Raw genomic sequence first — 27996 nt, forward strand, 5'->3', positions numbered from 1 at the left:
CACACATGCGCAAACCTGTCCGTCCGATCACATACACAATAATCAGTCTGTCCATTCACATACATAATGTTAACATATATCTCTCCATTAAAAATACACAATGGAAATATCTGTTTTCTTTCCCATTCACATACAATCTAATTTTCCGTCGTTCATTTCGCATACAAATTATTGTTAACTGTCTGTCCATTCACGTTGTGCTCATCCCGGACACAACGTAAACACATCAGTCCGTTCACACACAAGCAACATAAACAAGTATTTGACTATTCACACACATGTAAGCAAACTTGTCTGTCCATTCGCACACACGGAGCAAGAAAAGGCCAGGCGTTGTTGTTGAACATGTTTATTGAAATGCTAACAGGTGTTGAGACAAAGGTGGCGCGGTCCACTGAAGAAGAGAAGCAGGCAGAGCGGTAAAGATTGTCGCACTCACGTCTTTTTCCAACATGGCAGACTTCTCACTTTGCTCCAAGAAGCCAAGCACATGAACAAAGGAGGGTTTAGGGAAGGAGGCGGAACAAAACATAAATAATATACACCTCCATACTAGACTGGAGTGGACATTTAGTAGTGATTCTAAGGACAAACTTCTCCAGTTTTGTTTCCACCCTGAGAATGAAATCATACCAAACCTTCTATCTTTGTCGTTACCCTTTGAGCAAGGCACTTCCCACAATCCTTCAACAGTCGGTGAAATACGAGAGCAATTCATTCATGTTTGTGTGCAGAAGGCATCAGAGGGCGTGTGACGCTGCCTCCCTCCACACTATGCAGGACATTGAAGGCAAAAGGAGCTGACGAGGCCTTGACAAAAGAAGCTGAGGTGCAGTAAAGTGTGCTGTTGGCTTCATGGAACATGCTAGCATGCTGCGCAAACACACCACTAAGCAAAAAGGCGGAGACAGGAGAGTTTGCCTAATTTTCCTAGCAATGACAAAATCACACCTGGGGACTAAATAATACAAACCTCATGGACAAGATCATCTAAATCTCGACAGTTTTAGCCACAAGACTACAAAGTAGAAAACTAACATCATATTTATGTTTTTGGCGAAAGTGCGGCTCGATTGTTCTGGTTTTCTACGGGGCTCTCCAAAGAGCAAGTGTGTTTTCACAATGGATTGTGTGTGCCGGGTAGCCATTTTGACTGGACCGAGGTTTTATTTACATGGCTGTAGCGTAGCTGCGGTAATGTGAGAGAGTGAGAGAACAACACACTGGATTCAAATGGATCGTACAAAATTTAAAAAACTGTACCCTATTCCAAAGGCTCGCTACCTCGAAGAAATACGTTAAATTGTGGACTAACCCTATTTGAGTAAGCCAAACTCTGATATATTTACCGTATTTTTCGGAGTATAAGTCGCTCCGGAGTATAAGTCGAACCAGCCGAAAATGCATTTCCTTCTTTATTATGCATTTTCGGCCGGTGCGACTTATACTCCGGAGCGACTTATACTCCGAAAAATACGGTAATCAGTTTGAAAATGACGGTTAATTTATCTTAGTTCATCTATCCATGCCAGCAATGTACATGACAGGCAGAACAATATGCTAATGCTAATTAATGCTAATCAACTTGTTTGTTTGTGGTCTTTCTCATGGAAAATATGTGCCTCGGCTCAAAAGTTTGAAAAATACTGTTTTGGTACACTTTAGTAGCAACATTAACCCATAAGAACCCAGACCAATTAAGAAAATATTGACATTTTTGGAGTGACTTATTAGCATTTGTGCTATTGTCAGGCTCTCCGTAGCATATCTGGCCTATGTTTTCTCGCTTTTTTATATATGAAGTAATTGAAGAAAACTAGTAAGAATTGTTTAATTGTAGTAATTGACACCCTATTAAGACATTAGAATTGTTGAATGGGTTTAAAATGAGCTTTAGTAGCAAAAAAATAAGCTATCTTACCTGACACGTCCTGGGATAGTCACATGACAACCACTCCTAAATGTTTCCCGTGAATTCATCTAGTAGAAACATCTCAATCATATCTGGCACCCCATTAACGCATAACAATTGTTAAATGGGTGTAATGGCAACATTTTTTTTTTAATCTTTTGGAATTGAGCTATTCTAGTTTACATAAGTCAGCCATTTTGGGGATAGTCGCATTCCAACCAGTCCAAAATGTTCCCTAGCTTGTTTTAAAATAATTAATTGAATACATCTAGGAGAAACACTTATATCTGCCAGCTAATTAAGACATAATTGTTACATGGGTTGAAAATGAGCTTTAATGGCAAAAAAATAAGCTTTTGGAAATGAGCGAGCTTACCTGACACGCCACCATTTTGGGGAAGCCACGTCCTGGGATAGTCACATGACAACCACTCCTAAATGTTTACTACATCATTTTATTTGAATAAATCTACTATAAACCTTTGAATTATAATATCTGCCACCCCATGAATGCATTGGAATTATTCAATGGGTTTTAAGTTTGCTGTAACGGTAAAATAGATATATATATTTTGGAAATAAGCTAGCTTAACTAACAGGTTTTATATAAATCCATCGACTAAAGTAGTAAAAACATTTGAATTGTAACATCTGGCACCGTATTAACGCATTAGAAACTTTAAGTGGGTTTAAATTGAGCTTTAATCGCAACAAAAATAAGCTTTGGGAAATGTGCTAGCTTACTTGACACGCCGCCATTTTGGGTAGGGCAGATACTGTGCAAGTCACATGACTAGCTCTCCAAATATGTTTCCTAGTTTGTTGTATATGAATTTATTGACTAAGTTTAGTAGCAATTTCATATATGATACCCTATTCATGCATTAAAAAAATGTTGAAAATTAGCTTTAATGGCAAAAAAATATATATTTTGGAACTTGGCTAGCTTTGTGGAAGCTAGCCACATCCTTGATAGTCACATGACCAAAACTACAAAATGTTTCCTAGCTTGTTTTATCTTCATTTGTTGAATACATCTAACAGTTGAATGATAATATCTGGCCAGTAGAATTGTTAAATGGGTTGAAAATGAGCTTTAATGACAGAAAAAGAAGCTTTAGCTTCACTTGGTTGAATATGAATGAGTGAAATGTGACACATTTGTAGTGGTTAACAATGTGCTGTGAAGCAGACATCATTCTACTCACTATGACACACCTTGTCCAAGGCTGGGAAATCCATTTGCAAATACAACAAGCCGGTATCATAAATGGAGGACTTCTATCCACTAACGCAATATATTCAACTGGGAAAGTTATTAAAAATAAGAGCTTCAATTGTATGCAATATATTTTAAATAAGAAATGGAGGGCAAAAAACACTGAATTTTCAAATGGTATTCTTTTATGGTTTTCAATGACACTAATACTATAAAACTTTGGCTCAATCCCAAAAGTTTGCCTCGCTAAAGATACTAAACGTGATGGCTAGAGACTATAACAACACATATAAATGTTAATAAATAGAAATAGTTGTTCATTATTCATCCAAATGGTACAATTATTGCATGTCAGTTAGCTACATTAGCAATTTAAATGCAGGGACATATCATGGCTAATGTGTTTTAAATGGCATTTAAAAATTATACTTCAATGTTTTCTTTTTATTTTAGGTTAAATTAATAAAACAAATCGATACAAGAATGTCTATGCTCGGGTTGCAATTTGCGGACTTCAGAAAAGAGGCGGAGTCTCGCGGGTCGCAGCTTTAAGTTAATTAGAGGCTGCAATTAATTTAAAGCTTGAGCAATGGCTGGGAATACTTTAGTTTTTTATTTTTAATACATTTGCAAACATTTTTTAAAATGTTTTCATGTTGTCATTATGGGTGTTTTGTGTAGAATTTTTAGAGAGACAATGTTATTTTATTTTGGAGTAACACTGTGACGGAACAAAATGTGGAAGAAGCAAAGTGCTGTGAATACTTTGTTGGTTAACAAGCCCGAGCACAGACCTGCTTTAAACACACACTCCCAAAATTATATTTATCACATTTTTTAAGTGATAACCTGTATATTTTGCACATTATTCAAATCAAGACTTATTTTATTTTCTTAATTTTTAAATAATCCAATATATATATAAAAAAAGAAAACATGGTTATTAGTGTAAAATATTTTCAATGCTGTACAAACTGTAAGTCTTATTTTTTTCTCCAATTTGAAAGAGTCCCAGTATTTTTTTTAATACAATAAAATAAAGAAAATTAATATAAATAAATAAAAATGTCACATGTGTCCAATATAAAAAGAAGAAAACATGGTTATTAGTGTAAAAAATGTAAATGCTGTATACTAACTGTAATTCAAGTTTGAAATGTAGGTCCTCGCTGGTTTATTGTTTGTTATATACAAATGTCATTTCTGTCCTGCCAGATCACATATTTCATTTATACAACAATACATTGTCCAGTTCTGCTCTGCACTTTTTAGAAATAATTACACTGTAGGTTAGATATTGAAGCAACACACCGATATGAATGTCTACCTTTGTTATTCACTCTGCCACGGCCATATTCTACTTTGTGTGGTGGAAGATGGAAAGACCTTCCTCGGGTGTTGAGAGTCACAGATAAAACAGCAATAGAATGTAAATAAAAAACATGTTAGTCTATGAACTTTTGTCTGTTGGCTTTTCACCAACACTAAAATCTGGACCACCAACATGGTCGCCTTCCTCATAACCGACCGCACCTGAAGTGGATCCAAAATGTTATCAGGTAATCCATTACTTGTTCCAGATGTTTATAGTTAGGTTGTCAATTCTACTGCTGTACATGAGGGGTGTCCAAAGTGCGGTTGCAGCTTGGTTTTTTTTTTATTGGCACATCGCACATTCAAAAAATATTATTTAACAAGGTGGAGAACAAAATGTTTGAAATTCAAAATAATACTTACAGTAGATCCCTGCTATTCGCGGAGGATGCAGTATGACGGGGATTCATTTACCTGACACATGTAACGTGACCAATTTGGGCCGTGCACGAGTGTCGAATATCTTGACATGTGTTTTGTGGCAACACAGCATCAGTCGCCACACCAGATCCCACTAGACATGGGGCCTTGTTAACCCTTCACTACTCTACTGCACGTTAGCAGACCACCTGCGCATGCTGAAAAATAATTGAGACGCCAATAAAAATGTGTGTTTTTGACACTCTAATAAAGGTTGGATGCATGGAGACGCCACCCTACTCTATGTCGGTGTTCTGGTGAGACATGAAGTGCACCGCCTACATCTGCACACGTGTAGGAATACAAGGAATGCGGAAATGTAATTTTGCATTGAAGAAACTTAAAGGTACATACAATAGTTACACTATGTTTTGCTATGTTGTCATTTCATACATGTTAATACTTGTTTCACTAAACATTTAATATATGTTCATTAGAGATATTCCGATATTGTCCAACTCTTAATTACCGATTCCGATATCAACCGATACTGATATATTCAGTCGTGGAATTAACACATTATTACGCCTAATTTTCTTGTGATGCCCCGCTGGATGCATTAAACTATGTAACAAGGTTTTCCAAAATAAATCAACTCAAGTTATGGAATAAAATGCCAACATGGCACTGCCATATTTATTATTGAAGTCACAAAGTGCATTATTTTTTTTAACATGCCTCAAAACAGCAGCTTGGAATTTGGGACATGCTCTCCCTGATATTGTATATTGTAGCGTCCCGGAAGAGTTAGTGCTGCAAGGGGTTCTGGGTATTTGTTCTGTTGTGTTTATGTTGTGTTACGGTGTGGATGTTCTCCCGAAATGTGTTTGTCATTCTTGTTTAGTGTAGGTTCACAGTGTGGTGCATATTTGTAACAGTGTTAAAGTTGTTTATACGGCCACCCTCAGTGTGACCTGTATGGCTGTTGATCAAGTATGCCTTGCATTCACTTGTGTGTGTGACAAGCCGTAGATATTATATGACTGCACCGGCACGCGAAGGCAGTGCCTTTAAGGTTTATTGAGGCTCTGTACTTCTCCCTACGTCCGTGTACACAGCAGCGTTTTAAAAAGTCCGAAATTTTACTTTTTGAAACCGATACCGATAATTTCCAAACCAATAATTTCCGATATTACATTTTAAAGCATTTATCGGCCGATAATCGCTTTAAAACATCTCTAATGTTAATACATGTTTCACTAAACAAATTATGATTTTCCACACCTTCACATGGAACCATGACCTAAAAAAAACCATACATTAGATCGTTTTAACAGTTTGTAGTGTGAAACATGGATGTTAAATCAAAGGTTCTTGACCTTTTTGACCTCGGGGCCCAACTTATCCACTACAGAGGAGCCCGGGGCCCACTCAAATACTAACACTGAATTAGTAACCTTACTTATGATATGAAAGCATGTGTTCATCACAAAGATGATCATTTGATTAGCACATAAAGCTTAGAATTAGGTCAGGCTGATTAGACAAATACGTGCTAATTAAATACAACTAATAACAAATACATTTACATACAGCTATGTTGTGCTGTAATAAATACATTTAATAATATATGTTTTTAACTCAATAAAATTAAAGTGTAAATGAAAATACAGCTTCACCACTAAAGTCATAATTTTTGCGCTTAAGAAACTTCTCTATGACTTCAGCAAATATCTTTTTTTTGTTTGATGTATGGCAACACTAAATTGGCCCTAGTGTGTGAATGTTGTCTGTCTATCTGTGTTGGCCCTGCGATGAGGTGGCGACTTGTCCAGGGTGTACCCCGCCTTCCGCCCCAATGCAGCTGAGATAGGCTCCAGCACCCCCACGACCCCAAAAGGGACAAGCGGTAGAAAATGGATGGATATTGTCATTACTGCCACAAGTGGTGGAAAAGTGTATTAAGACTGATAAATGACCAAATAAAAATATGTTTGGCCCTATTTCTAGTAACCATTGTAGTCGTGTGTAAGATTATTTCAATGTCTAATTACATTTACGCATTTTTCCTGGATTCATGCACAGATGCCGGAGGTGCATGAGTTTTAAGGTTGCATGTCTCGCCAGAACACCGGCTCGGTCCTCCCCCTGCTTGCAAGCTTGACATTGTCAATCTCTTGCGGCCCTAAATCAACATTTGTAATAAAATAAATTTTTGTAATTATTAGACTAGATTCACCTCCAATGACCTTTTGTGTCACTCTTCAAGTGGCAAAGGAAGCTAACAAGCTAAACGCATTGAAACACAATCCAGGGTTAAGCCCTAAACATGTGGGATTGACTTTATAGATGGTGCAATGTTGAGGTAGTCACCACTCATGATTGACTGATGGAACAAAGGGAATCGGAGTCACGGTCTAGCCCAGACCTGGGCAAATTAAGGCCCGTTAAGCTTTTCAATCTGGCCCGCCGGACATTCCCAAATATTTTTTTTTAGATGTTTAAGATGGAAACTAGCTGCCATTATGATGTGCAGTGATGTTTTCTAATGAGCGTAAGTCTTCAACTATACAAAGTATTTCAATGGTTGGAATCTGCACTTTTGCATGATATACTAGTTACTATGGTCATCTAATTAGTTACTGTGGTCATCTAATTAGTTACTGTGGTCATCTAATTAGTTACTATGGTCATCTAATTAGTTACTGTGGTCATCTAATTAGTTACTATGGTCATCTAATTAGTTACTGTGGTCATCTAATTAGTTACTATGGTCATCTAATTAGTTACTATGGTCATCTAATTAGTTACTGTGGTCATCTAATTAGTTACTATGGTCATCTAATTAGTTACTGTGGTCATCTAATTAGTTACTATGGTCATCTAATTAGTTACTATGGTCATCTACGTCACAGCAGCTCAGACGAGGCACCAAGCAGTGTGGGCGGGAAGCGTTACCACAGACGTGGAAGGAGATTTTCACAACAAAGTTGTAAAGCTTAGTGATATATCAGATTGTAAGTGGGTTTATTTTGTACCCTTCGCGTTCATATTTCACTGTTTGTTGCATTTTTGTTGCGTTTCACTTGATTATAAAATATGTCGATGGAAAGGGGGTGTGACATTCATATATGTTGTCAATAGTCAGTGTTTTATCGTTCATAGAAAAATGTTAAATTCCATTACATTTTTTAAGGCAGTCTGTCGTAACGTTTTTAGCATTCAATCAGACATTATTGTGAGGTTTAGTATTAGTGTCCCTAAAAATAGATATACCGGCCCTCAGACACATTTTTTTTCTCCAGATGTGGCCCCTGAGTCAAAATAATTGCCCAGGCCAGGTCTAGCCACTAGCGCTAAAGTGGCTAGCTATAGCACGTGGCCCCACAGGCTAGTACAAAAAGAAGGCTGTTGTCATTTCAATAACGAGTTACGATCCTTAATCAATTTGCGTTCACCTGGCTAAGAGTTTTGAGTGCGGCTTGTAACAAAGTGGACTGTAGTGCTTCCGTGGCCACACAGGGCGCCATCTTGGCCTGATGATGTCACGCACACATTTTAGTCCTAATTATCACATATTTATCAATTATTACAGATGTAGAATGAATTAGACAACATGTGATGATTTTTGAAGAGCAAAATGGGCGGGTTTTTAAACAAGTGAAATACTAAAAATTCGGAAAAACGCATAAATGTGAGGGGACGTAAAATGTGAGTCTGCAGGGATCTACTGGAACTTTATACTAGTAGTAGTATTATTACTATAATACTGTAACTTTGAAGCTGATTTACAAAACAAGAATAAATAATGCAAATTTTCACTATGCGTTAAAAAAGTATTCACATTGAAAGACAGGAAGTAAACAACTATCAGTCATTCCTGAGACATGGAGAACGGCTTTGCTTCTTCCTACTCCTTTTCAGACAGCTTTGAATGGTGTAAGTGTAAACTTGTTGAGCATGTTTAAAAATATATTTATATATATTTATACAAAACGTAACCAGAAAAGTTTGGACACCCCCGCTGTACGAACCTTGACATTTACCAACCAATCAAACCTCAGGAAAAAAAAAAACTGTCAGGTGACACATGAAGTTTTTCCTGGGAGACAGCAGCACTTTTTAAAATGTGTTCCAACAATTCAAAATGAAATTAAATCTTACTTAGTAAAATGATGATTTTATGAGGGGATCTTTTTAAGGGTGTGTGATTATTACATATTTATTTGTTCCTTGCTTAAGCTCGCACTTGTTTTTACAAAACATGCTTTCATACGGGAAATGCAAATGTTTACCTGATTCCTTCCTTTGGGGAGGTGGACTAGGAAGGGGCGGACTAGGGAGGGTGGACTAGGAAGGGGCGGACTAGGGAGGGTGGACTAGGGAGGGTGGACTAAGGGGGCATTTTGTTCTTTTGTTTTCAGTTTTTGTTTATGTCATGTCTCAGAATGGGCACTTGTCTTATGTTTGCTGTGCACAGCATCGCTTCACGTCCAGTGTCACCCCATAAAGCACTTAGTGACAATCTTTGAGGAGCGGGCGGGACAAAATAAAAGGTGTAAAGCGTAAATGTTGAATGTGCTGATTGCCGAGCCAGTTGCCAGGAAGACACACAAGGACCATTGACACAAAGCATGTCACCTCTTCTTCTTCTTCTTCATGTTCTGCGCTGCAATTGTCAAGTTTGTTTTGGACAGTACCTCCTTCCTGGCCGTGCCGTGGGTGCTGGCCTGGACTGCAGCCCTTCTAGGAAGGATTGGGGGGTTTCAAGGCATCCACCTGGGTCTCCAGGTCAGTGATCTGCAGAAAGGATATCCAAGCACACAAGAAGGTTCTCGTACAGTTTTTTTTAAAGTGCCATTCACATTTGAGTCGATGCGGTACCAAGGATTCCATACCGGTACTCACAGTACCAATTTCCAGTACCTTTGTGTGTTAATGAATGTTAATTTGTTTATTAATAGAAACATGTTTTTAAACATTTAACAGTGCACTTGTTACATCTCTTTTTCGTACTCTTCTGAGTGTCATTTGCAAGTCTTATATCCTCAATTTTGCATGCAGTTGCAATTCCAACTATTGAGAGTATGGCCAATTCTTTTTCAAAGCTGGTAGCAAACATGGCGCCTTGTGAGGGGCTTTTGACCAATCAGAGAGAGTATGGTCAGACGATCTCCTAAATGATTGGTTAAAGGCGCCTCGTGTGACTTCAGGGCGTCATGTTGGACACCAACTCTGAAAGCGAGTACTCTCTCTAGACACAGCTCTGGGCTGCGATATGTTGTCTTTGTCATTAAGATGAATATCGTCTTTTGTTGCGCCTTACAAAGAGTGTATACTGTAAGTGTTGTACTTATATTTTTCGGACTATGAGTCGCAGTTTTTTTCATAGTTTGGCCGGGGGTGCGACTTATACTCAGGAGCGACTTATGTGTGAAATTATTAACACATTACCGTAAAATATCAAATAATATTATTTAGCTCATTCACGTAAGAGACTAGACGTATAAGATTTCATGGGATTTAGCGATTAGGAGTGACAGATTGTTTGGTAAACGTATAGCATGTTCTATATGTTATAGTTATTTGAATGACTCTTACCATAATATGTTACGTTAACATACCAGGCACGTTCTCAGTTGGTTATTTATGCCTCATATAACGTACACTTATTCAGCCTGTTGTTCACTATTCTTTATGTATTTTAAATTGCCTTTCAAATGTCTATTCTTGGTGTTGGCTTTTATCAAATAAATTTCCCCAAAAAATGCGATTTATATATGTTTTTTTCCTTCTTTATTATGCATTTTCGGCCGGAGCGACTTATACTCCGAAAAATACGGTATCACAATGAGATGCAATTAGCAAGACAAATGATAAAGTGAATATATACAATGATCTCTGTACGTTCCAAGACTGAGTCTAAATGTAAAATAACTAAAAAATGAAGTCCACTCACCTTTTCCTGCAAGTTGTCTGCCTCCTCTTTGTGCGAGGCCTCACTCTCCTCTCCTTCTTGACGCTGAGCCGTCTCCTTCTTCAGGTACTCAATCTCCCTGCGAGGCAGGCAAAAAGAAACATGAACACCTAGACAACATTCCCTAAAGCCTTTATTTGACCTTTCTCTCCGTACTTCTGCTGATATTCTTTAATCATTCTCTTGGCTTTGCTGTATTTTCTCTCTAAGGTTTGGTACTGAGCCTGGGTTTCCTTCAGGTGTTCATCCACCGCCTGGAAATAAACACACCCTGTCAGAAATGACCACTTGCAGGGATTTACAATATACTTACTCCATATGGAATATAGTCAGAATAAATTACCTTACACAGGGACTGGGCCTCCATCCAGTACCCCTCCAGTTTCTCCATCCTCTCTTTACTGTCTCGGATGCTTTGTTCCAGCTGGGCACGCTCCATTCGCCAACGCAATTTATCCTGCTCCGCATGAGCCAGCTGGAGTTAAAGGCAAGGTAGCGTAAGATAAAGCGGGGGAGGGAACCTGAGTCTACGCGTGTCCCCTGCAGTACAACATGGCTATTGCTGATACAGTGGAACCCCTTTATACCAACGCTCCATCAAACTGCCTGACCCATGTGACATAAGCTAAACTAAAACTGGAACGGTCATTTCCGGACTATAAATCGCACCGGAGCTGCATTTATTACATTTTGTTTGCTTATTTCATTTTGTACTTATGTAACGAAATTTCGTTCTTATCTGTGCTGTAAAGTTCAAATTTGAATGACAATAAAAAGGAAGTCTAGTCTACATACCGTATTCGGAGGGTTGGCAAGTATGCCTTTTCAGTGTATTTGCTTGTTTGTTTTTTTTATTGTATTTTTTTAAATTATTTGTATAATGGCCTTCAGCAAAAAAAAAAAAAAAAAAAATCCATATAAAATAAGCCACAGGGTTCAAAGTGTATGAAAAAAGTATAAAAATACAGTATATAATCCACAGGTGTACACACTGAAAATAGTTGATGGTTTGGTGGACATGAGCGGGTTCCACTGTCCTGTACAGTCATTTATATTAAAGGCCTACTGAAATTAAAAATGTTTTATTTAAACGGGGATAGCAGATCCATTCTATGTGTCATACTTGATCATTTCGCGATATTGCCATATTTTTGCTGAAAGGATTTAGTAGAGAACAACGACGATAAAGTTAGCAACTTTTGGTCGCTGATAAAAAAAAAAGCCTTGCCTATACCGGAAGTAGCGTGACGTCACAGGAGGAAGGTTTCCTCACAATTCCCCATTGTTTACAATGGAGCGAGAGAGATTCGGACCGAGAAAGCGACAATTACCCCATTAATTTGAGCGAGGATGAAAGATTCGTGGATGAGGAACGTTAGAGTGAAGAACTAGAGAGGCAGTGCAGGGTGTATCTTTTTTCGCTCTGACCGTAACTTAGGTACAAGGTCTCATTGGATTCCACACACTCTCCTTTTTCTATTGTGGATCACGGATTTGTATTTTAAACCACCTCGGATACTATATCCTCTTGAAAATGAGAGTCGAGAACGCGAAATGGACATTCACAGTGACTTTTATCTCCACGACAATACATCGGCGAAGCTCTTTAGCTACTGAGCTAACGTGATAGCATCTGGCTCAAATGCAGATAGAAACAAAATAAATAAACCCCTGACTGGAAGGATAGACAGAAGATCAACAATACTATTAAACCATGGACATGTAAATACACGGTTAATAATTCTCAGCCTGGCAAAGCTTAACAATGCTGTTGCTAACGACGCTGAAGCTAACTTAGCAACCGGACCTCACAGAGCTATGATAAAAACATTAGCGCTCCACCTACGCCAGCCAGCCCTCATCTGCTCATCAACACCCGTGCTCACCTGCGTTCCAGCGATCGACGGCGCGACGAAGGACTTCACGCGATCACAGATGCGGTTGGCGGCTAGCATAGGCTAGCGCGTCTGCTATCCAAGTAAGTCCTCTTTGTTGTGTTGCTACAGCCAGCCGCTAATACACCGATCCCACCTACAACTTTCTTCTTTGCAGTCTCCATTGTTCATTAAACAAATTGCAAAAGATTCACCAACACAGATGTCCAGAATACTGTGGAATTGTTCGATGAAAACAGAGCAGTTTGTATGGTGACACATTGGGTACGAATACTTCCGTTGCCGTCGTGACGTCACGCGCATACGTCATCATACATAGACGTTTCCAACCGGAAGTTTAGCGGGAAATTTAAAATTGCACTTTATAGGTTAACCCGGCCGTATTGGCATGTGTTGCAATGTTAAGATTTCATCATTGATGTATAAACTATCAGACTGCGTTGGTCGGTAGTAGTGGCTTTCAGTAGGCCTTTAAGACTCAAGTGTCATGTGGTCTTACCTTCCTCTTGAGCAGCTGGACCTCTGCTTGTGTGACTGCATGTTTGATCTGAAGCTGCCATTAGATGGAGATGGTTAAAAACACGTGTAAGTATACTCTGTTATTTGAAGGATTTGTTAGTAAACGGCACAACAATCAATACAGTGAAACCTCCATTTACAAACCCCCTCTACCTCTACTTTTGGATGGGTCCAAGTATGCATCTGTGTGTGAGCTAAGTCTCTGTGTACCAACACTTCATTCAGTCATTCATTTTGTTTGGCGCCTGTAGCCCAAAAAGGAGGGCGCATCATTGTAGAAGAGGCGGAGCCCTCCACTTCAGCCCCCGTCTTTCTCTCTATGTCTCTTTCATTCAGCTCCTTGTTGACGTGGGTGGACAATACTTTTTAAAATGTTTATTATTGTAGAAATATGGTAGGTAAAGGATTATTGTGATTTTGGATCGATTGTGAAGGCACCATAGTGGCTTCTGTGTGCACGTGTTGCCAGGGCAGCGCATACAGCACACTTCTGCTTGTTACTAAATAGAAAGTTTGTTAGAATAATTGTAAGTTATCACAAAAAAACTTTGTGTTGAAATGAGTTCCAGGCAAAAGGACAGGGGCTGTCTTTGAGGCCTACCAAGAGTAAGGCTCGTAAAACTCCGTGTAAGGGGGAGAGCCACATGAAGGGTTTTCTGTTTTCTCTCACGTATGGTAATCAACAGAAGGATGTTGTTCTGGCCCAAGGACTTCAAAGCGGAGAGATGACAGGATCTGCCCAATTTCCAGACGAACTCTTTTTGAACTATTTTATGGACCTCTTTTTGAAGTATTTTACGAACTCTTTTTGAAGTATTTTACGAACTCTTTTTGAACTGACCTTTTCTGTGAATTGTTTACGACCTTTTCTGTGAACTTTTTTGCTACCTTTGTCCTTGGGAAACATCTGTGGCCAGGTGGTTGGGGAGGGTCCAAAATAAAAGAAGGAGGCATACAATCTTTTGGCAGAGCGTGCTGGAGATTGTAGAAGGATACAATGTCCGGGCGACTCTCCTCAATATATTCAGTCCAAATTGAATTCTGTCTCTGTTTAATTCTTTGCCTCTTGTCTTGTTTAATAGATGTCATCAGTGTTTGAACCTGACATGTTGATTGTTTGATATACAGAACTGTATAGCACTTGATATTGTGTTCAACCAATTAAGTTGGTAAACCGAGGTTCCACTGTACATCTGAAGGGAATACTTTTTATACAGTGCCATTCATTCCATAAATTGCCAAAGAAGTCCAATGCTCTGTACCTCTTTGAATTTATGGGTCAGCTTTTCAGGGTCCAGCTCCACCGGAGACAACGACTCCTGCTGCTCCGCCAGGTCAAAAACCTCAATGGAGTTCGGAAACATGGGACTCATCTCCTCGTCCTCGTCAGTGGCGTATTCGCCTGTCTGCAGGTATGACATCATCAAGGGTGTTCAGACTCATTCATACAGTATATATCACACACATTAGACTCATTCATACAGTATATATCACACACAGACTCATTCATACAGTATACAGGTATATCACACACATATGCCGGTGGGTCCAAGGTGTTGTGTTTTGGTGTCTAAATATAACATTAGACAAGAAAACTGAAAAACCAATAGTTGAAAAAAGGCATTATGTACGTAACTATTACCAATAATCAGTGTTATTTTACTTTCGGCGGTAAATAGTAATCTAACGCGTTATTTTTTATATTCAGTAACTCAGTTACCGTTACTACAAAATGCGTTACTGCGTTATTTTACGTTATTTTTTATGTAGTATCGGCTAGAAACTGAGAAGATCTGAGTGTGTTTTATTGGAGCACTGCAGAAGAGGCAATGGAGAAGAGGCGCGCTGCTCTGTGTGTGTGTGGGGCGGGGGTGCGTGTCTGTGTTTACTAACAAGACATCATGGCGAAGCCCGAAGCAGAGTTTCTTAACATGGAGATATTCTCACTACTTTTCTTTTGTCGACCACAAAGAAACAAACATTTTAGTTAAATGTAAGTTGTGTCTTGGATCAAAGATCCTATCCTAGCAATTCAAATCTGCTGAAACAGCTACAAAAGCAACATGCTTCGACGAAGCTAGTAAAGAGAGACACACTTCACCTCCACCTCCAACAGCGGCTGGATTTTAACGAGGCACTGCTAGGCAGGACAACATTGATAGAGCCATTGCAGCACTGAAGGTACACACACTCTGTCAATTCTCTTATATAATCTTTCATTCTAGACTTCTAGAGTGTTTATCACATCACTCTAAATGTATAGACTATAAAGTTCACAAACATAAAGAGGGATGCTAGTGGGCCAGGCCAATCTTCCCTTATCTCTAAACTAAAACTGGGGAAATGTGTAGTGTTCTGGGCTTCAGACATGATTTTATTTCAGAATCGAACCCAGGACCTTCGTATTGTGAGGCACACGCACTAACCCCTCTACCGTGCTGCCCGGATGGCGGTGTAACAATATCAAATATTTGTAATTATTTCCTTATTCCCTTATATCACATGCAATATGTTGAGCCAAATAAAGTCAATAGTGAAAAATAAGCAAACAAACAAAAACAACTATTAGCCCTTATTTAAATTCTTCGGTTGTTGCCCCTTAAACAAAACAAAAAAAAAAAACAATTTGTGATAATACCAATTATCCATCTAATAGAATAGAATAGACTTTATTGTCATTATATCTGCATGTAACGAGATTAAGGACGCCAACTTAAAGTGCGGTAGTGTGAACAAATATGGGGTAAAAATAAATTACACAAGAGGTAATAAAGAAAAAAACTAACAATTGAAATAAACAGACTACTATCCAATAAAAATAATAAGCAATCCTGTACAATATACAAAACACTATAGAAATACAAAATACTGTACAATACACAGAACAAGACAAGAGTACCGGAGTAATAAATAACAATCAGTGTCGGACGTATTGCACTCGAAGGGTAATATTGCACAGTAGGGTATTAGGGTAGCATATAATCACTGTAGTATTGACCATATATTGGTACTATACTTGTTATTCTTACTGTCAATATTTGTAATCAATCCGCCAACCCTATTCTTTGAGGACGCGCTATAATGATAGAGATAAAAGCTCTATTGTCGGCAACATTTATGTAATTTATATCATATATTGTCTATACTGTACAACCCTGCTGTCTACAAAATAGTGTCCAGGTAAAACAGGGGTGCCCATTACATCTATCGCAAAATACCGGTCGATGGCGGAGGGTGTGTCAGTCGATCGGCAGCCAGGCATTAAAAAAATAAACCTAAAAATTAGAGATCATCAATTTTCACCAAGACGTCACTTGATAGACATTCACAGCACCCGAGAATCTTGTGAGATGACGCTGGCTGCTGCTAGATCATTAATAAGAAAAAACGACCGACAGGAAGGCGAGAAACACTTTCTATTTCAACTGCCGTCAAAACTCTAAAGAACGACTGCACAGTTCCTATACTCACAATAAAAGCGCTGCTTCATCCTGTCTGCGCTAACAAAATAAGAGTCTCAGAAAGCTAGCGTGCACAAGCTAGCAAGCTACGGAGTTTGCCGCAAATGTATTTCTTGTAAAGTGTATAAAACGGAGTATGGAAGCTAGACAAATAAGATGCCAAAAAGCAAGCACTTTCATGTGGTATTGGACAGAAAGGAGGACTTTTTTTCTCCTCCATTTGAAAATGTGGACGTTATCATCACTACTGTCTGATTCCAATCAATGCAAGTCATCAGAATCAGGTAATACACCAACTTATATTCTTGTCTTCATGAAAGAGAGGAATCTATATGTGTTAAACATTTCTTGTATTATCATTAAACACCTTTAACTTGTTAACAAAAACGTCTCTTTCACACTGCAAAAACTGAAATCTAAGTAAAATTAAATATCTCAAATAAGGGTGATATTTGCTTATTTTCTGTCTGATAAGATACTTCTTCTCGCTAAGCAGATTTTATGTTTATGTATTACTTGTTTTAAGGGTTTTGGTCCTAAATGATCTCAGTAAGATATTACAGCTTGTTGCTGAGATTGTATGACCTATATTGAGTAAAACATGCTTGAAACTAGAATATCAACTGTTGCAAAGCTGTGTCATCAACACTCACAAGTATAAAACTATTTTTTTAAAGTAATAATTTCTTATTATGCCGAGCGCATATCATTGTCAAGATAATGGCACTAGCATTTACTTAATTTAAGAATATTTTTCAACATATTGAGCAAAAAGGGCTTTTTTTTCTACCAAGAAAAGTGCACTTGTTATTAGTGAGAATATACTTATTTTAAGGTATTTTTGGGTTCATTGACGTTAGCTAATTTTACTTGTTTTGGAAAGTCTTGACAAGCCAAATTTTCTTGTTCTATTGGCAGATAATTTTGCTTAGTTCAAATAAAATACCCCTAATTTTTGTAATTTTTTTTCTTGTTTTTGAACATTTATTTTTGCAGTGCATAAATAAATAAATATAAATTATATATATGAATGAGGTAGATCCCCTCGATTTGGTCAATTAAAAAGTAGCTCGCCTGCAGAAAAGTGTGGGCACCCCTGAGGTAAAGAATTGTATACCTAAACTGGAGTTGCTCTGTGTGGCCACCAGGTGGAGAAGCTGGACTAAATTTGGAATTACTGCCAGCAACACACATGTAAACACACTGCCTTGACCTCAAGCTTTGTAATCACCTTTGGGATTGAGCCTCAATGACCTCTGACCTCACAACTGTTCTTCTGCATGAATGGGCAACAATTCCCACAGAGACGTGTTTACAGTGGTGTAAAGTACAGTAGTCCCCCCCAGAAGAGTCAACACTGTTACCACTGCAAATTCCACCTGTTCTCCCATTTCCAGGCTGTCACTTGCAATGATTAATGCTGCAATCAATACTGTCCTGCGTGTTATCAGTTGACCTCACCTCCTCATCCTCGTCCATGTACTGTTTGTAGCGCTGCTCCATCATCTCTCGCTGCCATCGCTCCTGTTCCAAAGTTTGCTGGATCAGCTGAGCCACCTCACTCTGCTCCCCCGGCTTTTCCCGACCAATCACAAACCTGAAAATGGCATCAATACAAAGGCGCTAATTAAAAACAAATTAAATTCCGTCCTTAGGTTTGGAATAACAGGAAGCGAGGAACCCGGAACGCCTTTAGTTGGACCAGCATGGCTACATTAAAAGGTGTATATGAATGGAAGGTTCAGCTTTAAAGTGCAGCCACAAGGTTGTACTGGCAGGAAGATTATTTGGGTTTATGGTGGTTGTTAAAGGAGAAACCACAGCAATGCGTTACGTCTCCGCCAGCAAGCGCACTCTGATCGGTTCGTTAAACTTTCTCAAGTGCTGCACTAAAGACGCCTAATCACAAAAACACCCGCATGAAGGCTAAATGTACAAAGGTGGGCCGCAGGATCCTGTGTTCATCTGCAAAATACAGGGGGTGTTTATTTGTTATGATTATTTGTGTTTAAAATACGCAAGCCAACATGAGTTGCTGCTTGTTGAGGCAAAGTTTGGCACTGTTATACTTAATGCATTCCCAACGTTAACATGTGATGCCCATGGTAATCATGCAAGTTCACTTAAATCAGTGATGTCCAAAGTGCGGCCCGGGGGCCATTTGCGGCCCGCAGGTCATTTTTTAACGGCCCATTTTAAAATACGATTAAAAAAATTAAAAACATAAAAAGTGGTATGAAAGACCAAACAGGTGATATGTAACAAGAAAATGTTGCAATGTTTACTCTAATAACACAAAGCTGCCATGCAGGCTGTTTCTTTCTTTGAAAAGAAATAATGAATGAAAATCAATGTTATTATGAATTATTGACTTATCCAAGGCTCCAATTACGTCACATTAAATATTGCACTTTGAGATATTTTTTTGAGAAAATTTTGCATATTTTGTGTTTGCCATATAAAAAATTGAGCTGTCTTTTTTTTTTTTTAAAGAAGGGCCTAAAACGAACAAACAAAAAACATAAACTTATAATTGACGGATAGATCTGAAATTGATCTCGAGATTATTGTGTTAAAAGTAAACAGTAAAAAAAATGTATAATTCATTTTTTAACACTTTAATGAGTAGGACACTTTTGGTTCCACAATAATTTTTGTGTGATTTGTTTTTAAGTGTCATCGCTCAAAAAATAATAATGAATTAAAATCAATGGTGTTATGAGTTATTGACCTTTTTAAGGCTCCAATTATTATATAATCTCAAATATTCCACTTAAAAATGTTATTGGGTGAAAATATTGCATATTTTGTGTTTTTTTCCATAAAAAAACGGGTTTTCTTTGACAAAAAGAGCATACGACTTAAATCTTTAAAAACGTTATATTGACAGATAGACCTAATGTTGATCTATGGATTTAAAAGTTGAATAATAATAAAAATAATAATACTGAATAATGACACATTTTTAATATTTTTTTTAACAAAACCCTTTGGGGTCCCCGGGATCAAGCCTGAGTGGAGGCCTACATGTATATATATTTTTATACATATATTGTATTGGTTTTTAAAATAAAAAAATATCAAAATGGCTTGCTTTGATTTTTCAGTGTGCGGCCCTCAGTGGAAAAAGTTTGGACACTCCTGACTTAAATGGTCCAAAAATATTATTTAGTTAGTAGAAATAATGTCAAAAGTACAACTGCATGGATATAAAATCCATCTGCGGCCATTCATACATCATTTTTGTTTGTTAGCTGATTTTTCTGATCTAAAATAACCTGATACCTCGGTTACCTTTATTAAGCTGTTCCAAGGTGTCCGTTAAAACCGAATCGTATGGATATTGGAAAAATACATTTTAACAGGAAACAATGTAAAATCCAATTAATCTAATTAAACAACCAAAAATGTTAACATGCAGGGAAAAAATGCAAAATGATAATTATAAATGACAAATGAGATGGATGGATGGATGATTTTATATATATATATATATATACATATATATATATATGTAAATATATATATATGTATATTTATATACCGTTCTTTTCGGAGTATAAGTCGCTCCGGAGTATAAGTCGCACCGGCCGAAAATGCATAACAAAGAAGGAAAAAAACATATATAAGTCGCAATGGAGTATAAGTCGCATTTTTTGGGGAAATTTATTTGATAAAACCCAACACCAAAATTAGACATTTGAAAGGCAATTTAAAATAAATAAAGAATAGTGAACAACAGGCTGAATAAGTGTACGTTATATGAGGCATATATAACCAACTGAGAACGTGCCTGGTATGTTAACGTAACATATTATGGTAAGAGTCATTCAAATAACTAACATATAGAACATGCTATACGTTTACCAAACAATCTGTCACTCCTAATCACAAAATCCCATGAAATCTTATACGTCTAGTCTCTTACGTGAATGAGCTAAATAATATTATTTGATATTTTACGGTAATGTGATACGGTGTATATATATATATATATATATATATATATATATATATATATATATATATATATATATATATATATATATATACATATGTATTATTTAATAATATGTATTGTTATACATTATATATAATCTATATTTATACCATTATATGATTTTACTCTTGCGATGAGCACGCAAGGCTGCAATATACTCTTGCGTCACACTGCTTGACAACGTTTTGGTGAGTTTATAGCTGTTCCCCGGGGGCTGGCGTGTGACTTGCAATTCTCTTCCAAAACACTAAGAGACAGTGTTTTCCTTTGTGAGCAACCACAACTCTTGACTAGCTTGCTGAGAGAGAGAGAGAAAGAGAGCTTCCTTTGTGTAGTAGTGGTTTTAAACTTGTAGTAAACAATGGCGTCCTAAGCCACACCCACTTTAATGTTGGAGCTGGAACTGATCCTTTTGAAAACTACGGTCACTTTTAAAGCACACATCGCTTCGAAACCGGAAGATGTTCGTGAAGGTGGGCTGTGCAACCCCTAAACAAGTCAAGGCAATCTTTCTAGTATTGTATAAACGGTTCATATTCGCAAATGTCCTCAGTGAAATGCTCCTCGGTTGACATTTTGTTTTCTTTCCCCAAACAGAAAACCCTGGAAATGATATAGTAACAAGCGGACTAAACACAGCTCTGCAATTCGCTTTGCAATACGCACTTTAAGGTATACAGGGGGCGTATTCAATAATGTTTCTCACCTTCTTAATCAAAGTGCTGGTACTCTGGTTAGAGCTAAGAACGCACAAATAATGTTTGCGTGCTCACATGACAGCTTTGTGCTATTAAACTACAAACGGGCCATGTTACCCCTTGATTGTTTGACTAGACTTATTGTAGCGGTGCGTTCAGTGACACTATGTAAACACAGACTTCAACTAAACTATACTGTCTGCTACAACCTCATTTGGCTCTGTGCTGGCTTAATTTGCTGCCGTACTTAATAAAAAAAAGAGAGTGTTTTTGAGCGTACTAAAACCGAGATGCATTAAAACCAAGACATATTTTGGGAGAAAATTTGTGTGTGTCGTAACCCCAGCATGCAGAGAAGGTAAACAAAGTGCAATCAGGAAGTACCTTTATTAGATACCAGGCAGAATAAAAGTAATCAGGTCTAGCAGGAACTTATGCAACAACACACTTTGGCATACAGAATAAAAAATGACGCAGCGCTGAAGGAGGGAACAAGATGGAACTAAATAGGACTAATTAACAATGTGGGACACAGCTGTGCTGGAAGGACAAGGGACAGAAAGTAAAAGTGCTGTGAACTTGACGTGGAAATGTGCGCTGCCTCATGCCCACTTCATGCTTCACATATGCACATTTATACATGCTGTGGATACTTTGGTGACACACACAGGTGTGTTTGCCAACATTTGATTTCAACTAAATGTACTTTTTCTTCAATGCATTTAATTCTTCATATTCTTATTTGTGAGGATGTATTTAATTTATCGAGGTGATCATTTTCCCACCCATTGCTGTCACAGTGTGCTCTTGTGACTCCAGCACCAGTCATTTTTAGCCGCCGGTGGTTGCGGCACACTGGCACCCGGAGACGGTGGAGGAATGTCCCGACTTTGTGTCACGTACGGCTGCTACCGCAAGTAGCTCTCCTGGGTTGTAATAATAAATTGAGTAATCAAACGAGTCTAAGTCTTCCGTATACTTTTTGATAAGCTTGCATGTTTACATTTAAAAGATGCCGACTTATCCTGGGTCTACTCCGCCTGCCGCCCGAGTGCAGCTGCGATACGCTCCAGCACTCACCACGAACCCCAAAGGGACAAGCGGTAGAAAATTGATAAGATTGCAAACCAAATATTACCTACCGTACAAGCCGCTACTTTTTTCCTACGCTTTACACCCTGTGGCTTATAAAACGGTGCGGCTAATTTATGGATTTTTCTTCGCGAAAGGGACAAGCGGTAGAAAATTGATAGATTGCAAACCAAATATTACCTACCGTACAAGCCGCTACTTTTTTCCTACGCTTTACACCCTGTGGCTCATAAAACGGTGCGGCTAATTTATGGATTTTTCTTCGCTAACGGCCATAATGTTTGTGTTCAACAAATAGTTTTCATTAAATACACAAACCGAGACACTGATAAGATGTGTTATTGTTAGCGCTATGGCGCCATCTTTTGGAAAGGTTTGGTCAGTGCAGGTCCTGCGGGGTGAACGTCTACAGTATTTCCTTCTGTTTAGTGCCTTGAACCTCAAGTACAAGTTCTGTCTTCTATTCGCCCATAGCTTTTCTACTCGTAAGGATTCTTCATTCATCACTCCAAGCAGCGTTTGTAAGTTTTACAATATAACTACAACAATTCTTACTTACTAAACCGTCCCATGTGGGAGTGTTTTCATGCATATTTGTACACGCTATAGTGATGTAATCGAGCTAGTGTCGTTAGCCTTAGCTAATATGCTAACCCGTTCACGTGTATCTGTGTTAGTATTATTAACTTACAATGGCATTCTTTTTGTATTGTTTCAGTTTCACAAATTCCCCAGTAAATTCCCCAAAATGTCACAGTGGAGTTATTGAGTCTGTTTAGCTGATTGGCGAGCTAGCTTCCACAGCTAGTTGGTCTGTTTTGTTTGTTCAGCCGTTTTACTGCCGTGTTGCAGGCCCCGTTTGGAAACAATTAAGGTATGTAAATAAACATTTACAAAATCTTTCTACGCAAATAAGTCATTTCACAACATATAAATATCTGTGGCTTATAAGCCGGTGTGGCTAATATATGGAATGTTTATTTTTCTTCCAAAATTTTGCGACTTATTTACAGGTGCACTCTTTAGTGTGGAAAATGTAATTTTCACATAAAACTCTAATCTGGCTGTGAGCAGGTTACTGTATGAACAAAATATGTTCATACAAATTGTATTTATAATGGGATTAGTTGTGTCACTCACCTCTTCTAAAGATATATGTCAAACAGCAGCGGCTATCTTTTCAAAGGTTATTTTTAGGTAGAAATCCACGCAACTCTTAATACATGAGGCCCCAGGACAGAAAATGATTCCAAACACAGGAAAATAAAGAACCAAGTCCAAAATGTCATGTGGAATCTTGCTATTTTGCCTAAACCTGAATGATACTAAAACCATAGCATTTGAAAAGTGGCATACAGAAATACTGCATTGCTTACTGTTTAAATATTGCGATGAAGATTCTGAATAACATGTATTATTCATCTGGATTCTGTCTGAACATCCTTTTGTTCAAAGCAAGCATGATTGTCTACTTGCGCACTTATTTCATGTGAAAAATCAACAGATCATGAAAAAATAATCACACTTTTTATTCGATTGACATCCCTACTATAAATATTTAATCAGTTAAAGGGCAAATGCACTCTATTTTTGGTATCTTCCTCTAATTCACAATCCTTGTGTAAGACAAGGACACGTTTTTAAATTTTTTATGCATTCTAAATCGTAAATAAACGTTAGTAATGGGAGCTTCTCTATTCCGTCCACCAAGCCTCCTAAATAACCGTCCAAAAACTGCCAACAATATTCCATTTCCATCTCGCGACCTGAATATTAACCAAGTAGTAACGATATTGTTGTTATGAGTGAAAACGCAGACGATCTATTTTAGCGACGCATTGGTCACTAGCTTATGCAGCTATATTGACATATTGAGCCGGTGATAGCCTCTAAAGTGATAAAAGTTCATTCTAGAGTATAAATCATTCCTCTCACCTAAATAGTAGAAGGATGTGGACATAAACCGAGAAGTTGGTCAAGTTTTACTTCCAACTTAGACCCGAAGATGAAGAGAGACACAAAAAGACGCTCGTTTGTGGTAACTATTTTAACCCTTTTGTGTGGATTATAATTAATTCTTTATCTAATCTGAAAGATATAAACATCCCATCAGTCAGCATCCCAGTGAGAGCAGACATTGAACAGTAAGTGATTGTTTTTCTATGTTCATCGTTTGTAATTCTTGTTCAGCACTTAGCAATATTGCTACATGATGCTATAGTGTTTCATCTTCTAAAACTTGTAGATCATCCTCCTTATATTCAGGCTCAAAAATATAAGGTTCTGGATCATTTGTCCCAAAGTAGTCTTTGTTGTCTCTCACAACGAATACCGTGAGTAGTAGGTTTGTTCTTGTTGAAGGGAAAAGTTGTGGTGAAATTAATGCAGCGCTATATGTTTAAATTACCGTATTTTTCGTACTATAAGTCACAGTTTTTTTCATAGTTTGGCCGGGGGTGCGACTTATACTCAGGAGCGACTTATGTGTGAAATTATTAACACAACACCGTAAAATATCAAATAATATTATTTAGCTCATTCACGTAAGAGACTAGACGTATAAGATTTCATGGGATTTAGCGATTAGGAGTGACAGATTGTTTGGTAAACGTATAGCATGTTCTATATGTTATAGTTATTTGAATGACTCTTACCATAATATGTTACGTTAACATACCAGGCACGTTCTCAGTTGGTTATTTATGCCTCATATAACGTACACTTATTCAGCCTGTTGTTCACTATTCTTTATTTATTTTAAATTGCCTTTCAAATGTCTATTCTTGGTGTTGGGTTTTATCAAATACATTCCCCCAAAAAATGCGACTTATACTCCAGTGCGACTTATATAGGTTTTTTTCCTTCTTAATTATGCATTTTTGGCCGGTGCGACTTATACTCCGGAGCGACTTATAGTCCGAAAAATACGGTAAGCAAAATACGTAAATAAAACATGTTATTATGAATATGCTGTTACTACATTACATATAAAATATATAAGACATTGATGGAGGTGTTTGGATGTTTTTAGAGCGCGGAATAGATCGACACCCATTGACTCCATTGTTAACTGACTTTTAAAAACATTTGTTTACGATCTAGAATGCATCTAGAATGTTCTTGTCTTACCTAGGAATTGGGAATTGTAAAATTTGAGTCGGGCTCAGGGCTTCGGCGGAGGTCAAAACACACCCGACTCAACGTGTAAATAAAAACTTCTCCCTATCGGCGTATTACGGATACGGCAACAGCAGAAGTCACACTGATTTGCAGGTGTGTAATTTGTTGTGAGTTTATGCACTGTGTTGGTTTTGTTGTTTGAACAAGGTGATGTTCATGCACGGTTCATTTTATGCACCAGTAAAAAAACATGGTAACACTTTAGTATGGGGAACATATTAACCATTAATTAGGTGCTTATTAACGTGCAAATTAGTAACATATTGGCTCTTAACTAGTCATTATTAAGTACTTATTAATGCCTTATTCTGCATGGCCTTATTATAACCCTAACCCTCTAACCCTGGCCCTAACCCTCTAACCCTCACCTAACCAAATAACTCTAAATTAAGTCTTTGTTACTTAGAATATGTTCCCCTAGTGTCCAAAAAAACTCTAAATTAAGTCTTTGTTACTTAGAATATGTTCCCCATACTAAAGTGTTACCAAAAACATACTTTTTACACAAACTTTGTCTTGAATTTGAAAAAAAAAAAACACATTTTATTTTTCACTAAAGAAGGGTTTGGTGAATGCGCATATGAAACTGGTGGGGTTCGGTACCTCCAACAAGGTTAAGAACCACTGCCTTAAAACCAGATATCTGCACTAAACTAGATAAATGTGTTGCTTACCTGACAGTGCCAGATGTGTTGCGTAGGACAGAGGCCGCAAAGCTCTGAGTCACACCAACCAAACTCGTCCCATCAACCTCAACGATCAGGTCGTTCACTTGGATCCTTCAAGGGTTAAATACAAAACAATATTTTTTTAAATCGAATTACTTTACACACCCCAGTTTAAAAGCAGCCCCGTTTTAGGTTCTAGAAATGAGTAGTATACTCCTACCAATCACCAATAGGCCACTATGAATGAACCCCAGTGGTATATCATTTATTTAGGCTTTAATATAATACAGAGTCGACATTTTTTCTGTGCTTTTGTGGGACTTTTAGTACATTCCTCCCTTGGCCATTGGTCAATAAAACATTGTCTAAAAATCAATATAGAGAGTATTATTCAAAAAGCAAGATAAGATGTGCCTTATTTGCACATACCGGCAGTCGTCTCAATATTACTGGTACAAAGCCATTTAAGTTGACATTTTGAGTGAAGTTGTTGATGTAAAGCTGACAAAATGGTTTGATTTGTAGTTCCAGTTAACCATTGTAGCAGGTCACGTACTGTAGAAGTGCCACATCACCAAAGGTTTCGCCGTGTTAGCAATAACGTCTGAGCTAATATTGTGTGACATTTAAGGACTTAGAAACACAAAAAAGCCAGAAAAGCCTTTTAGGCGAAACACAATTAAGCTTTTAGCCTGTGCTGACTAGACAAGCAAAACACGAGCATCTCCTGAGCAGAAAATTGCTTTTTCCCTTCAATTTGCTGAATAAACGACAGGAAACATCAGCCAAGAGATTAACTTGAAACCGAATAACAGCTGGAAGTAGTGTTATCACAATGCCAATATTTTAGTACTTTGATACTTTTCAAAATAAAGGGGAACACAACAAATAATTCATTATTGGCTTTATTTTTACAGAAAATCTTATTATGATACATTAAACATATGATTGTTACTGCAATCAAAGAACAATTTTGGCATTAAATAACTTATCTTTTTGTAGTAAGTAAGCAAACGGTTCCAAAAGCTCCTAATTTGGCTGCTGACGTATGCAGTAACATACAGTATTATATTGTCAAAATTAGGAGGGACGAGCAGTAGAAAATGGATTATTAATGTACTTGTTAATATATGTTTACTTTCTGTTTTAACATGTTCTATCTACACTTCTGTTCAAATGTAATACTCACTTATTCTTCTGTTTTTTAAATACTTTACATAATTTTTGGCTGATACGACAAATATGTGTACCGATCCGATACAAAGTAGTTACAGGATCATACTTTGGTCATAATTAAAGTTCTTCCGTGTCCAGAGACATATTTCATGAAATTATAAACAATTACAAATGACAAACGATTTTGTGATGATAAAAATATCGATGTAATCATTGTAGTATCGACTATGTACGGCTCTTGTACTTGGTATCACTGATGTTTGTATAGATCCACCCATTTGTTTAAATTGAGGAGCGCTAGCTATTGCATCCTCCTACGGTGTGTAGTGAAGCATGTTTAGCTATTCCTCGTCCTGCAGGGATGATACTTGTAAGACTCGTAGTATATTTCTGGCCATGGAGGAGGCGAGGATTAGTCATTTAGAAGTAGCTAAAACACTGTAGAACAGGGGTGTCCACAAACTA

At 37.7% G+C, this 27996-nt stretch overlaps 1 protein-coding gene across 5 annotated transcripts in view; it reads right to left on the reverse strand.

Moving 5' to 3' along the window:
• Positions 1-333: 333 nt before the first annotated feature.
• Positions 334-27996, reverse strand: part of LOC133642634 (neurabin-2-like) — a 130573-nt gene continuing 102910 nt past the window's right edge. For 4 of the 5 annotated variants that reach the window (XM_062036956.1, XM_062036953.1, XM_062036955.1 and 1 more), the window contains 8 exons: positions 26362-26466; positions 18179-18314; positions 14519-14662; positions 13237-13290; positions 11186-11317; positions 10999-11096; positions 10825-10921; positions 334-9665 (listed from right to left, as the gene is read on the reverse strand). In XM_062036956.1, coding sequence (XP_061892940.1) covers positions 9612-9665; positions 10825-10921; positions 10999-11096; positions 11186-11317; positions 13237-13290; positions 14519-14662; positions 18179-18314; positions 26362-26466 — 820 coding nt within the window. In that variant the 3' untranslated portion in view covers positions 334-9611. The remainder of the gene's footprint in view (positions 9666-10824; positions 10922-10998; positions 11097-11185; positions 11318-13236; positions 13291-14518; positions 14663-18178; positions 18315-26361; positions 26467-27996) is intronic. The other variant, XR_009824559.1, reaches the window with a different exon arrangement.

Source organism: Entelurus aequoreus, linkage group LG25 (assembly GCF_033978785.1).
Source record: "Entelurus aequoreus isolate RoL-2023_Sb linkage group LG25, RoL_Eaeq_v1.1, whole genome shotgun sequence".
In the NCBI taxonomy this organism is placed as follows: domain Eukaryota; kingdom Metazoa; phylum Chordata; class Actinopteri; order Syngnathiformes; family Syngnathidae; genus Entelurus; species Entelurus aequoreus.